The 12,245-nt window shown below is 37.6% G+C and overlaps 3 protein-coding genes across 4 annotated transcripts; all 3 read right to left on the bottom strand.

Annotated features, from left to right (window-relative positions):
* Nucleotides 1-1,380: 1,380 nt before the first annotated feature.
* LOC119496719 (C-type lectin domain family 12 member B-like) lies at nt 1,381-3,777 on the bottom strand. Its single transcript, XM_037784229.1, has 8 exons — nt 3,722-3,777; nt 3,461-3,523; nt 3,124-3,201; nt 2,867-2,956; nt 2,140-2,451; nt 1,898-2,061; nt 1,672-1,784; nt 1,381-1,590 (listed from the first exon to the last, which is right to left on the bottom strand). Exons 2-8 carry the CDS (start codon nt 3,474-3,476, stop codon nt 1,461-1,463), a joined length of 903 nt encoding a protein of 300 aa, XP_037640157.1. The 5' UTR covers nt 3,477-3,523; nt 3,722-3,777; the 3' UTR covers nt 1,381-1,460.
* Nucleotides 3,778-4,951: 1,174 nt separating this feature from the next.
* Nucleotides 4,952-7,474, bottom strand: LOC119496718 (C-type lectin domain family 4 member G-like). 2 transcript variants are annotated; one of them, XM_037784228.1, is made up of 8 exons: nt 7,232-7,474; nt 6,976-7,038; nt 6,645-6,722; nt 6,387-6,476; nt 5,663-5,974; nt 5,421-5,584; nt 5,178-5,290; nt 4,952-5,095 (listed from the first exon to the last, which is right to left on the bottom strand). In XM_037784228.1, exons 2-8 carry the CDS (start codon nt 6,989-6,991, stop codon nt 4,957-4,959), a joined length of 912 nt encoding a protein of 303 aa, XP_037640156.1. In that variant the 5' UTR covers nt 6,992-7,038; nt 7,232-7,474; the 3' UTR covers nt 4,952-4,956. The 2 variants fall into 2 exon arrangements, with proteins under 2 accessions (XP_037640156.1, XP_037640155.1); XM_037784227.1 differs by lacking the exon at nt 7,232-7,474 and having other exon boundaries at nt 6,976-7,164.
* A 1,556-nt stretch (nt 7,475-9,030) lies between these two features.
* LOC119496722 (C-type lectin domain family 12 member B-like) lies at nt 9,031-11,126 on the bottom strand. The gene is made up of 7 exons (XM_037784232.1): nt 11,028-11,126; nt 10,820-10,882; nt 10,469-10,546; nt 10,211-10,300; nt 9,608-9,793; nt 9,343-9,529; nt 9,031-9,216 (listed from the first exon to the last, which is right to left on the bottom strand). Exons 2-7 carry the CDS (start codon nt 10,833-10,835, stop codon nt 9,120-9,122), a joined length of 654 nt encoding a protein of 217 aa, XP_037640160.1. The 5' UTR covers nt 10,836-10,882; nt 11,028-11,126; the 3' UTR covers nt 9,031-9,119.
* Nucleotides 11,127-12,245: the final 1,119 nt, after the last annotated feature.

Here is a 12,245-nt window from a genome sequence, read left to right as displayed (position 1 = left end):
AAATATAAAACTGAGGTATGAATACTAGGATTTTTTTGTTTGGGACTTTTGTGTAGGCCTATATAAATTATATATTTATCTCATATTTTCATTTCCTATACCACTATTCCACAAAATAAATTAATTCGTCTGTTATACATTCTTGTTTTTCATTTGTTCAAATTAAATTGTTCGGAGAAATAATCGACCAAACAAAAGTTTCCGAACTTTTTTTTCACATAAGTTTCCCATATTTATAATGCTGAACTCAATAAACACGTTCACAGTATTCAACCTTTACATTCACCTTTAAACACACTTGCTTCATAAGACTTTGAAAAAATCAATTATCTTTATATGTTTATTTTTAACAAAATACAGCATGTTCTGAGTCGTCTTAATTTACTAACTTTTGCCAGCCAGTTGACATTACCTTAATGTAAATCAAGTATGGGCCAGGGATGTGCAAGGTCACACTAAAGTTGACCGGGCAACAGCCCATTTGCCCTCTTTGGCTGAGCTGCTCCTCTGGAGGGAAAAAAAAATATATTGTTTTATTTCTGCTGTTGGTTGCATAAATATGAGTAGTCCATAATTGTAAATTGTAAAAGTTAGACCATATTAAAACACCATATCATCCAAACTTGTATTACTTTTTGATAGGCATGCCTCCGTGGGAAAAGATATATATATTTATTTATTTATTTATTTATTTATTTATTTATTTATTTATTTATTTATTTATTTATTTATTTATTTATTTCAAAATCCCGTCAAAATTCAATCAAAATGTATTGTCTTGAAACTTGAAAAATGTATTTCTAATACACTTTAAATGTATTTCAGTTGACGTGCATTTCTTGATTTTATTTTCGAGACAGAAATGTATTTTTAAGCTGCGTTCAGCTATTTACAAAAAGATCACATCCTCATAGGCCATCACCATAATTCCCACAGTGCTCTCATTACCTGTTCCTCGGCACCTGTTCCTCAGCACTTCCTATAACAACCCAGTCTGCGTTTCATCCTCTGCAGCTGTTTCGAGCCTCTTCCCAAGTTCTCTGACCATCAAAGTTATTAATAGCAGCTGAACTGGAAGTGTTTCTGACTAGTCTTACACTGTCAGAGACCAAGTGATACATTATGGGATACTATTGGTTATGATTATTTGTTTGGACCAGACTGCAGAGATTTTATCTCTACTACTCTCTCTGTTTTCCTTTAGGCCAGTGGGCATCAATACTCCACTGAGCTCCAGTCACATTGAGCTAACTGAGCAATATGTATGAAAAAGACAGTAACAACAAAGTGTGGCAGCATTTTTATTCAATGCTGGTTTCAGTAGTCAGATCCACAGTATTTATAATCTAACTGTGTGTATACATGAGATCTGGGTGTGAAGTAGAAATCTTGATATTTTTAAGCCAGTTGATATTATCTTGCAGAGTATCCAGTAACCTCCTCAAGTATGACTTCTCTGTTTAAAGAGATAAAGCTTTCTTTTTGCAGATCCATCGGTTTCTGTTACTACAACTCACTAATCTCCATGATCTCCATGAGACCTGGACAGACATTGCACAGTGACCGTCATAAGGATATGATGTCCACAAGCTGAGGGAAGAACAATTGTTTAGATCAAGGCTGATAAATTTTGTGATTCAAATTTAAAGAGTTAAGGGATGTGTCTCTTACAATTTAATCTGATCACTTCCATCGACCCACTTCCATTTCCCATCTTCAACTCTGAGGCCAATCCAGTATCCATTATATCCTGAACTTGACCAGCTGTAATCACTGATTATGTTCTGACAAGAGAGACAGTTACTGAATATATGAATACTATACGTGAATAAACACACTGTGGCCTACAAATTCGTTTTAATTTCACATAGGCTAAAAAATATATTTTTTTCATTACCTTTTCTGCATCATCATCTATAACAACCAAATCTGAATTCTTTCCTCTGCAGTTTTCTCGAGCTTCCTCCCAGGTTTTCCGTTTAGGGAGATCAGGGTTATTTATCAAATAGCAGCTGACCTGGAAGTATTGCCAACCATCCTGACAAGGTTTACACTGTCTCTCTGAAACAACAACCAATACACAACATTACTGCATTTTGATATTATTATAATTAGTGGTTCTTTTTAGAATTCTGATACCTTCATTTATTTTGGGGCAGTAGGCATCAATGCTCCACTGAGCTCGACTGACGTTGCCGCTTGTCTCCACGTTTCGTATTTGTTCTGTTAAGATGTTCTTCTGTCCCTCCAGTCCCTGGTTTTGTGTCCCCAACTCCTGGTTTCGTGTCCCCAGCTCCTGGGTTTGAGCCTCCAGCTCCTGGTTTCGTGCCTCCAGCTTCTGGTTTCGTGTCCCCAGCTCCTGGTTTTGTGCATCCAGCTCCTGGTTTTGTGTGTTCAGCTGCTGGATTTCTGCCATGAGCTTGGCGTTGTTTTCAGAAATGACAGAGGTAACTACAGTGACAGACAGAGGACACTTTGTTTCAAGTCAAGTTAATTTGAAACAAACCACAATTAAAAAGTGTTTGACATGATCATAAAAGACATTAAAGTGTGGGTTAGTCTAAGTTTGTTAAATCAAGTGTTTATCTCTAAGTCTTTTTATAAAAAAAATATCCTCTTTGTGTTGCTATCCCTCTGCTGCAGCTCAGCACAGAAATACTTTTCCCAGAGACATCATTTTGTAGTAAAAGGTTGTAACTTTAGATGATACACACTTGATGTCTCTTACTCAGACTGCTGAAGCCTCGTATTAGCTTCACATACACATTGTAATGCATCTTTGCACAGGGTCCGTATGACAGACCTGTCCTTTAAATGTGGACTAACAACAACAAGCTAAGAAAAAAACAAAAACAGTGGTACTCACAGTGGATACGAAGGCCCATGATGACTAACAGTATCAGCCAACACACTGCTACCGGTGGAAAGGACTGAGTGAGGAAGCGAAACCTCTGGTCTGAGAGAAAAATAAGAACTCAGTTGAAGTACCTCAACAAGGTGATTTAACACAGTCACAGGTGTTTTGTTTCAACCTTCATTACATCACATTTTTACATCATGATTGATAAATAACTCATGCTTAACAATATTACATTTGTTAAATGTATTGTTTTCATAATGTACCTGGAGGGGCTGCAATTTTCTCCACAGTGCATACAGGTTCACCAACATAGTCATAGTCAGCTTCTTCTGTGATTTCCTCTGAAAGATAAACAGATCAAACTCAAATGTTTATATGTTTCATTTGCAACATCTTTTCACTTTGCTGCAGTTCACCTTTCACCAACAGCTGTTCAACAGTGACTATTTTTTATCACAATCAAATATTTTTCTGTTGAAGAGCCATTAGATAAACTTAAACATTGTACTTCTTAAAATACACTATTTAATTTTTCCTTAATGCTATAATTTGTTAATGTTTTTTTATTTTTTTTCTGGTGAGAACATGTTGTTAACATACCTGCGCTGGCTGCCATTCTACCCACAGTCCTGTTAAGAGAGGCAGCTTCTTCCTCAACTTTCTCTGAGAAAAAATACATTAAATAAATGAATTAAAGGAAAAATAATAATAAACAAAATGGAAATTTAAATTAATTATTTTAAAACCCTTGGTGCTAGGGTGTTGTCAAGCATCAGAAGCATCATTACAACATCATGTTACATAAAAAGACACAGTAATACCGTATCTTGCATGCAAACACATAAAGATTAAAATATTTACCAGTTTCCTCCAGTGGTTTTCTGTTCACCCTGAACAAATGTTTAAAATCCTGCTGCAGTTCTTAATGAGGGCTGTTAGGAGGACGTCTGGTCCGCTGTGATGGTCTTCACTTCTGCTTTGAGGTTATGACTGTCTGTCTTTATTTCCCACGTAGCAGCTAATAATACCACGTTCTTGTGAAAGAAAGTCTAGTGGCGTGCATTACTGTCTGCACATTGTCTCTGTCGATATTAAAAAGCACACATGTTTGATTATGCCATAGGGTATAAGGGAAGGACCCACATGCAGACAATAGAGGCAGGTAGGTAAAGCTCAGTGGTTTATTCACAAAAAAGCCAGTAGATTTCACATTCTCCCTCCCCTGTTCCATTGCATTCACTTCACAACAAGTAGTTGCCAGGCACTCACTTCAATCTCAGCCATTTATCCGTTTTTTTCCACACTAACAATTGACCTAGAGATACCACGTGATACCAACGTCATTTTACCATTGGCTCACAAGCCTTGTTAGAAGCGGGAAACCGAACATCAGATATCTTCCACAGAGATAAACAAAACATTCACTTTGGACCTGCCAACATTTTTAAAAAGATTAATTCACAATCATAATTCTTTTCAGGAAAAGCCATACTTTTATTTGAGACCTTTCTAAAAGCTCTGTGGTTGTATTTTTTTTTTTTTATAACTGTCATCCTGACATATTGATATTCTTTACATCAGATGCTTAAGAAAACAGCTCTGGGGTCATTCTGGTGAGAACAAGTGAATGCATTTCATCCTCTGCAGTTGTTTCAAGCCTCTTCCCAAGTTCTCTGACCATCAACGTTAATAATTGCATAGCAGCTGGACTGGAAGTGTTTCTGACATGTCTTCAGAGACCAAGTGATACATTATGTGATATTATTTCTGTGGTTACTGATTATTTGTTTGGACCAAACTGCAGAGATTGTATCTCTACTACTCTCTCTGTTTTCCTTTAGGCCAGTGGGCATCAATATTCCACTGAGCTCCAGTCACATTGAGCTAACTGAGCAATATGTAAGAAAAAGACAGTAACAACAATGTGCGGCAGCATTTTTATTCAATGCTGGTTTCAGTAGTCAGATTCACAGTATTTAAAATCTAACTGTGTGTATACATTAGATCTGAGTGTGAAGTGGAAATCTTGATATTTTTAAGCCAGTTGATATTATCTTGCAGAGTATCCAGTAACCTTCTCAATTATGACTTCTCTATTAAACAAATAAAGCTTTCTTTTTGCAGATCCATCGGTTTCTGTTACTACAACTCACTGATCTCCATGATCCCCATATCCATCTTGAGGCCTGGACAGACATTGCACAGTGACCGTCATAAGGATATACTGTCCAGAAGCTGAGGGAGGAACATGATGTTTAGATCAAGGCTGATAGATTTTGTGATTCAAATTTAAAGAATTAAGGGATGTGTCTCTTACATTTTACTCTGACCACTTCCATCGACCCACTTCCATTCCCTATCTTCAACTCTGAGGCCAATCCAGTATCCATCGGTTCCTGAACTTCCCCAGCTGTAACCATTAATTATGTTCTGACAAGAGAGACCGTTACTGGATATATGAATACTATACGTGAATAAACACACTGTGGCCTACAGACTCACACCTACATAAAATTAATTTTCATTTCACATAGGCTAAAAAATATATTTTTTTCATTACCTTTTCTGCATCATCATCTATAACAACCAAATCTGAATTCTTTCCTCTGCAGTGTTCTTGAGCTTCCTCCCAGGTTTTCCATTTAGGGAGATCAGGGTTATTTATCAAATAGCAGCTGACCTGGAAGTGTTGCCAACCATCCTGACAAGGTTTACACTGTCTCTCTGAAACAACAACCAATACACAACATTACTACATTGTGATATTATTATAATTAGTGGTTGTTTTTAGAATTCTGATACCTTCAATTACTCTGGGGCAGTAGGCATCAATGCTCCACTGAGCTCGACTGACGTTGCCGCTTGTCTCCACGTTTCGTATTTGTTCTGTTAAGTTGTTCTTCTGTCCCTCCAGCCCCTGGTTTTGTGTCCCCAACTCCTGATTTTGTGTCCCCAGCTCCTGGGTTTGAATCTCCAGCTCCTGGTTTCGTGCTTCCAGCTTCTGGTTTCGTGTCCCCAGCTCCAGGTTTTGTGCATCCAGCTCCTGGTTTTGTGTGTTCAGCTGCTGGTTTTCTGCCGTGAGCTTGGCGTTGTTTTCAGAAATGACAGAGGTAACTACAGTGACAGACAGAGGACACTTTGTTTCAAGTCAAGTTAATTTGAAACAAAACACAATTAAAAAGTGTTTGCTATGATCATAAAAGACATTAAAGTGTGGGTTAGTCTAGGTTTGTTAAATCAAGTGTTTATCTCCAAGTCTTTTTATAAAACAATATCCTCTTTGTGTTGCTATCCCTCTGCTGCATCTCAGCACAGAAATACTGTTCCTAAAGAGTGAATTTTGTAGTAAAAGGTTGTAACTTTAGATGATACACACTTAATGTCTCTTACTCAGACTGCTGAGGCCTCATATTAGCTTCACATACACATTGTAATGCATCTTTGCACAGGGTCAGTATGACAGACCTGTCCTTTAAATGGGGACTAACAACAAGCTAAGAAAACAAAACAAAACAGTGGTACTCACAGTGGATACGAAGGCCCATGATGACTAACAGTATCAGCCAACACACTGCAATCGGTGGAAAGGACTGAGTGAGGAAGCGAAACCTCTGGTCTGAGAGAAAAATAAGAACTCAGTTGAAGCACCTCAACAATGTGATTTAACACAGTCACAGGTGTTTTGTTTCAACCTTCATCACCATCACATTTTTACATCATGATTGCTAAATATCTCATGCTTAACAATATTACATTTGTTAAATGTATTGTGTTCATAATGTACCTGGAGGGGCTGTTATTTTCTCCACAGTGCATACAGGTTCACCAACATAGTCATAGTCAGCTTCTTCTGTGATTTCCTCTGAAAGATAAACAGATCAAACTCAAATGTTTATATGTAGTTTCATTTGCAACATCTTTTCACTTTGCTGCAGTTCACCTTTCACCAACAGCTGTTCAACCGTGACTATTTTTTATCACAATCAAATATCTTTCTGTTGAAGAGCCATTAGACAAACTAACATCGTACTTCTTAAAATACACTATTTGATTTTTCCTCAATACTATAATTTGTTAATGTTTTTTTTTCTGGTGAGGACATGTTGTTAACATACCTGCGCTGGCTGCCATTCTACCCACAGTCCTGTTAAGAGAGGCAGCTTCTTCCTCAACTTTCTCTGAGAAAAAATACATTAAATAAATTAATTAAAGGAAAAATAATAATAAAAAAAATGGAAATTTAACTTAATTATTTTAAAACCCTTGGTGCTAGGGTGTTGTCAAGCATCAGAAGCATCATTACAACATCATGTTACATAAAAAGACACAGTAATGTCTTGCATGCAGACACATAAACATTAAAATATTTACCAGTTTCCTCCAGTGGTTTTCTGTTCACCCTGAACAAATGTTTAAAATCCTGCTGCAGTTCTTTATGAGGGCTGTTAGGAGGACGTCTGGTCCGCTGTGATGGTCTTCACTTCTGCTTTGAGGTTATGACTGTCTGTCTTTTTTTCCCACGTAGCAGCTAATAATACCACGTTCTTGTGAAAGAAAGTCTAGTGGCGTGCATTACTGTCTGCACATTGTCTCTTTTGATATTACCAGAGGGGTAGCAAAGTCATAAATGTACTGATTCTAGTGGTCTTAAAAGCATACATGTTTGATTATGCCAGTGAAGGGTATAAGGGAAGGACCCACATGCAGACAATAGACGCAGGAAGGTACAGTTCAGTGGTTTATTCACAAAAAATACAAAAACTCATGGAGATGGCTAGCAAGTCTAAACAGAAGCTATATTAAAGGTGCTATTGATAACATTATCGGCTGTGGCTCAGAGGGTAGAGCAGGTCGTCCACAAATCGGAAGGTTGGTGGTTCGATCCCGGCTGCTCCGGGTCACATGTCGATGTGTCCTTGAGCAAGACACTTAACCCCAAATTGCTCCCAAAGACATAGACATCGGTGTATGAATGAGTATTTAGATTAGATCCTGATGGCCAAAGATGGTACCTTAGCAGCCTCTGCCATCAGTGTATGAATGTGTGTGTGAATTGGTGAATGCTGACATGTAGTGTAAAGCGCTTTGAGTGCTCGGAAGACTAGAAAAGCGCTATATAAATGCAAGTCCATTTACCATTTACCATTAAGCCAGTAGATTTCACATTCTCCGTCCCCCGTTCCATTGCATTCACTTCACAACAAGTAGTTGCCAGGCACTCACTTCAATCTCAGCCATTTATCTGTTTTTTTCCACACTAACAATTGACCTAGAGATACCACGTGATACCAACATCATTTTACTATTGGCTCACAAGCCTTGTTAGAAGCGGGAAAACGAACGTCAGATATCTTCCACAGAGATAAACAAAACATTCACTTTGGACCTGCCAACATTTTTAAAAAGATGAATTCACAATCATAATTCTTTTCAGGAAAAGCCATACTTTTATTTGAAACCTTTCTAAAAGCTCTGCGGTTGTATTCTTATTTTTTTTTATAACTCTCATCTTGACATATTGATATTCTTTACATCAGATGCTTAAGAAAACAGCTCTGGGGACATTCTGGTGAGAACAAGTGAATGCGTTTCATCCTCTGCAGTTGTTTCAAGCCTCTTCCCAAGTTCTCTGACCATCAACGTTAATAATTGCATAGCAGCTGGACTGGAAGTGTTTCTGACATGTCTTCAGAGACCAAGTGATACATTATGTGATATTATTTCCGTGGTTATTGATTATTTGTTTGGACCAGATTGCAGAGATTGTATCTCTACTACTCTCTCTGTTTTCCTTTAGGCCAGTGGGCATCAATATTCCACTGAGCTCCAGTCACATTGAGCTAACTGAGCAATATGTAAGAAAAAGACAGTAACAACAAAGTGTGGCAGCATTTTTATTCAATGCTGGTTTCAGTAGTCAGATTCACAGTATTTATAATCTAACTGTGTGTATACATGAGATCTGGGTGTGAAGTAGAAATCTTGATATTTTTAAGCCAGTTGATATTATCTTGCAGAGTATCCAGTAACCTCCTCAAGTATGACTTCTCTATTTAAACAGATAAAGCTTTCTTTTTGCAGATCCATCGGTTTCTGTTACTACAACTCACTGATCTCCATGATATCCATCCTGAGGCCTGGACAGATATTGCACAGTCACCGTAAGAGGCTATCCAGAAGCTGAGGGAAGAACATAATTGTTTAGATCAAGGCTGATCAATTTTGTGATTCAAATTTAAAGAGTTAAGGGATGTGTCTCTTACATTTCAGTCAGATCACTTCCATCGACCCACTTCCATTTCCTATTTTCAACTCTCAGGCCAATCCAGTATCCATCGGTTCCTGAACTTCCCCTGCTGTAACCATCGATTATTTTCTGACAAGAGAGATCGTTACTGGATATATGAATACTATACGTGAATAAACACACTGTGGCCTACAGACTCACACCTGCATAAAATTAATTTTCATTTCACATAGGCTAAAAAATATTTTTTTTCATTACCTTTTCTGCAGCATTATCTATAACAACCAAATCTGAATTCTTTCCTCTGCAGTTTTCTCGAGCTTCTTCCCAGGTTTTCCATTTAGGGAGATCAAGGTTATTTATCAAATAGCAGCTGACCTGGAAGTGTTGCCAACCATCCTGACAAGGTTTACACTGTCTCTCTGAAACAACAACCAATACACAACATTACTGCATTTTGATATTATTATAATTAGTGGTTCTTTTTAGAATTCTGATACCTTCATTTATTTTGGGGCAGTAGGCATCAATGCTCCACTGAGCTCGACTGACGTTGCCGCTTGTCTCCACGTTTCGTATTTGTTCTGTTAAGATGTTCTTCTGTCCCTCCAGCCCCTGGTTTTGTGTGTTCAGCTGCTGGTTTTCTGCCATCAGCTTGGCGTTGTTTTCAGAAATGACTGAGGTAACTACAGTGACAGACAGAGGACACTTTGTTTCAAGTCAAGTTCATTTTAAACAAAACACAATTAAAAAGTGTTTGACATGATCATAAAAGACATTAAAGTATGGGTTAGTCTAAGTTTGTTAAATCAAGTGTTTATCTCCCAAAGTCTTTTTTAGTATAAAATGTCCTCTTTGTGTTGCTATCCCTCTGCTGCAGCTCAGCACAGAAATACTTTTCCCAGAGACATCATTTTGTAGTAAAAGGTTGTAACTTTAGATGATACACACTTGATGTCTCTTACTCAGACTGCTGAAGCCTCATATTAGCTTCACATACACATTGTAATGCATCTTTGCACAGGGTCAGTATGACAGACCTGTCCTTTAAATGGGGACTAACAACAAGCTAAGAAAACAAAACAAAAAACAGTGGTACTCACAGTGGATACGAAGGCCCATGATGACTAACAGTATCAGCCAACACACTGCTATCGGTGGAAAAGACTGAGTGAGGAAGCGAAACCTCTGGTCTGAGAGAAAAATAAGAATTCAGTTGAAGCACCTCAACAAGGTGATTTAACACAGTCACAGGTGTTTTGTTTCAACCTTCATCACCATCACATTTTTACATCATGATTGATAAATATCTCATGCTTAACAATATTACATTTGTTAAATGTATTGTGTTCATAATGTACCTGGAGGGGCTGCAATTTTCTCCACAGTGCATACAGGTTCACCAACATAGTCATAGTCAGCTTCTTCTGTGATTTCCTCTGAAAGATAAACAGATCAAACACAAATGTTTATATGTTATATGTAGTTTCATTTGCAACATCTTCTCACTTTGCTGTAGTTCACCTTTCACCAACAGCTGTTCAACCATGACTATTTTTTTTTATCACAATCAAATATCTTTCTGTTGAAGAGCCATTAGATAAACTTAAACATTGTACTTCTTAAAATACACTATTTAATTTTTCCTTAATGCTATAATTTGTTAATGTTTGTTTTGTTTTTTTTCTGGTGAGAACATGTTGTTAACATACCTGCGGTGGCTGCCATTCTACCCACAGTCCTGTTAAGAGAGGCAGCTTCTTCCTCAACTTTCTCTGAGAAAAAATATATTAAATAAATTAATTAAAAGAATAATAATGCAAAAAATGGAAATTTAAAATAATTATTTTAAAACCCCATGTTTCATAAAAAGACACAGTAATGTCTTACATGCAAACACATAAAGATTAAAATATTTACCAGTTTCCTCCGGTGGTTTTCTGTTCACCCTGAACAAATGTTTAAAATCCTGCTGCAGTTCTGTATGAGAGCTGTTAGGAGGGCATCTGGTCCGCTGTGATGGTCTTCACTTCTGCTTTGAGGTTATGACTGTTTTTTTCCCACGTAGCAGCTAATAATACCATGTTTTTGTGAAAGAAAGTCTAGTGGTGTGCATTACTGTCTGCACATTGTCTCTTTTGATATTACCAGAGGGGTAGCAAAGTCATAAATGTACTGATTCTAGTGGTCTTAAAAGCATACATGTTTGATTATGCCAGTGAAGGGTATAAGGGAAGGACCCACATGCAGACAATAGACGCAGGAAGGTACAGTTCAGTGGTTTATTCACAAAAAATACAAAAACTCATGGAGATGGCTAGCAAGTCTAAACAGAAGCTATATTAAAGGTGCTATTGATAACATTATCGGCTGTGGCTCAGAGGGTAGAGCAGGTCGTCCACAAATCGGAAGGTTGGTGGTTCGATCCCGGCTGCTCCGGGTCACATGTCGATGTGTCCTTGAGCAAGACACTTAACCCCAAATTGCTCCCAAAGACATAGACATCGGTGTATGAATGAGTATTTAGATTAGATCCTGATGGCCAAAGATGGTACCTTAGCAGCCTCTGCCATCAGTGTATGAATGTGTGTGTGAATTGGTGAATGCTGACATGTAGTGTAAAGCGCTTTGAGTGCTCGGAAGACTAGAAAAGCGCTATATAAATGCAAGTCCATTTACCATTTACCATTAAGCCAGTAGATTTCACATTCTCCGTCCCCCGTTCCATTGCATTCACTTCACAACAAGTAGTTGCCAGGCACTCACTTCAATCTCAGCCATTTATCTGTTTTTTTTCCACACTAACAATTGACCTAGAGATACCACGTGATACCAACGTCATTTTACTATTGGCTCACAAGCCTTGTTAGAAGCGGGAAAACGAACGTCAGATATCTTCCACAGAGATAAACAAAACATTCACTTTGGACCTGCCAACATTTTTAAAAAGATGAATTCACAATCATAATTCTTTTCAGGAAAAGCCATACTTTTATTTGAAACCTTTCTAAAAGCTCTGCGGTTGTATTCTTATTTTTTTTTATAACTCTCATCTTGACATATTGATATTCTTTACATCAGATGCTTAAGAAAACAGCTCTGGGGACATTCTGGTGAGAACAAGTGAATGCGTTTCAT

This window comes from Sebastes umbrosus, chromosome 11 (genome assembly GCF_015220745.1).
Source record: "Sebastes umbrosus isolate fSebUmb1 chromosome 11, fSebUmb1.pri, whole genome shotgun sequence".
Lineage (NCBI taxonomy): Eukaryota > Metazoa > Chordata > Actinopteri > Perciformes > Sebastidae > Sebastes > Sebastes umbrosus.
Note: the sequence above shows the minus strand (reverse complement) of the source record. Positions and strands in the feature narration are given on the sequence as shown.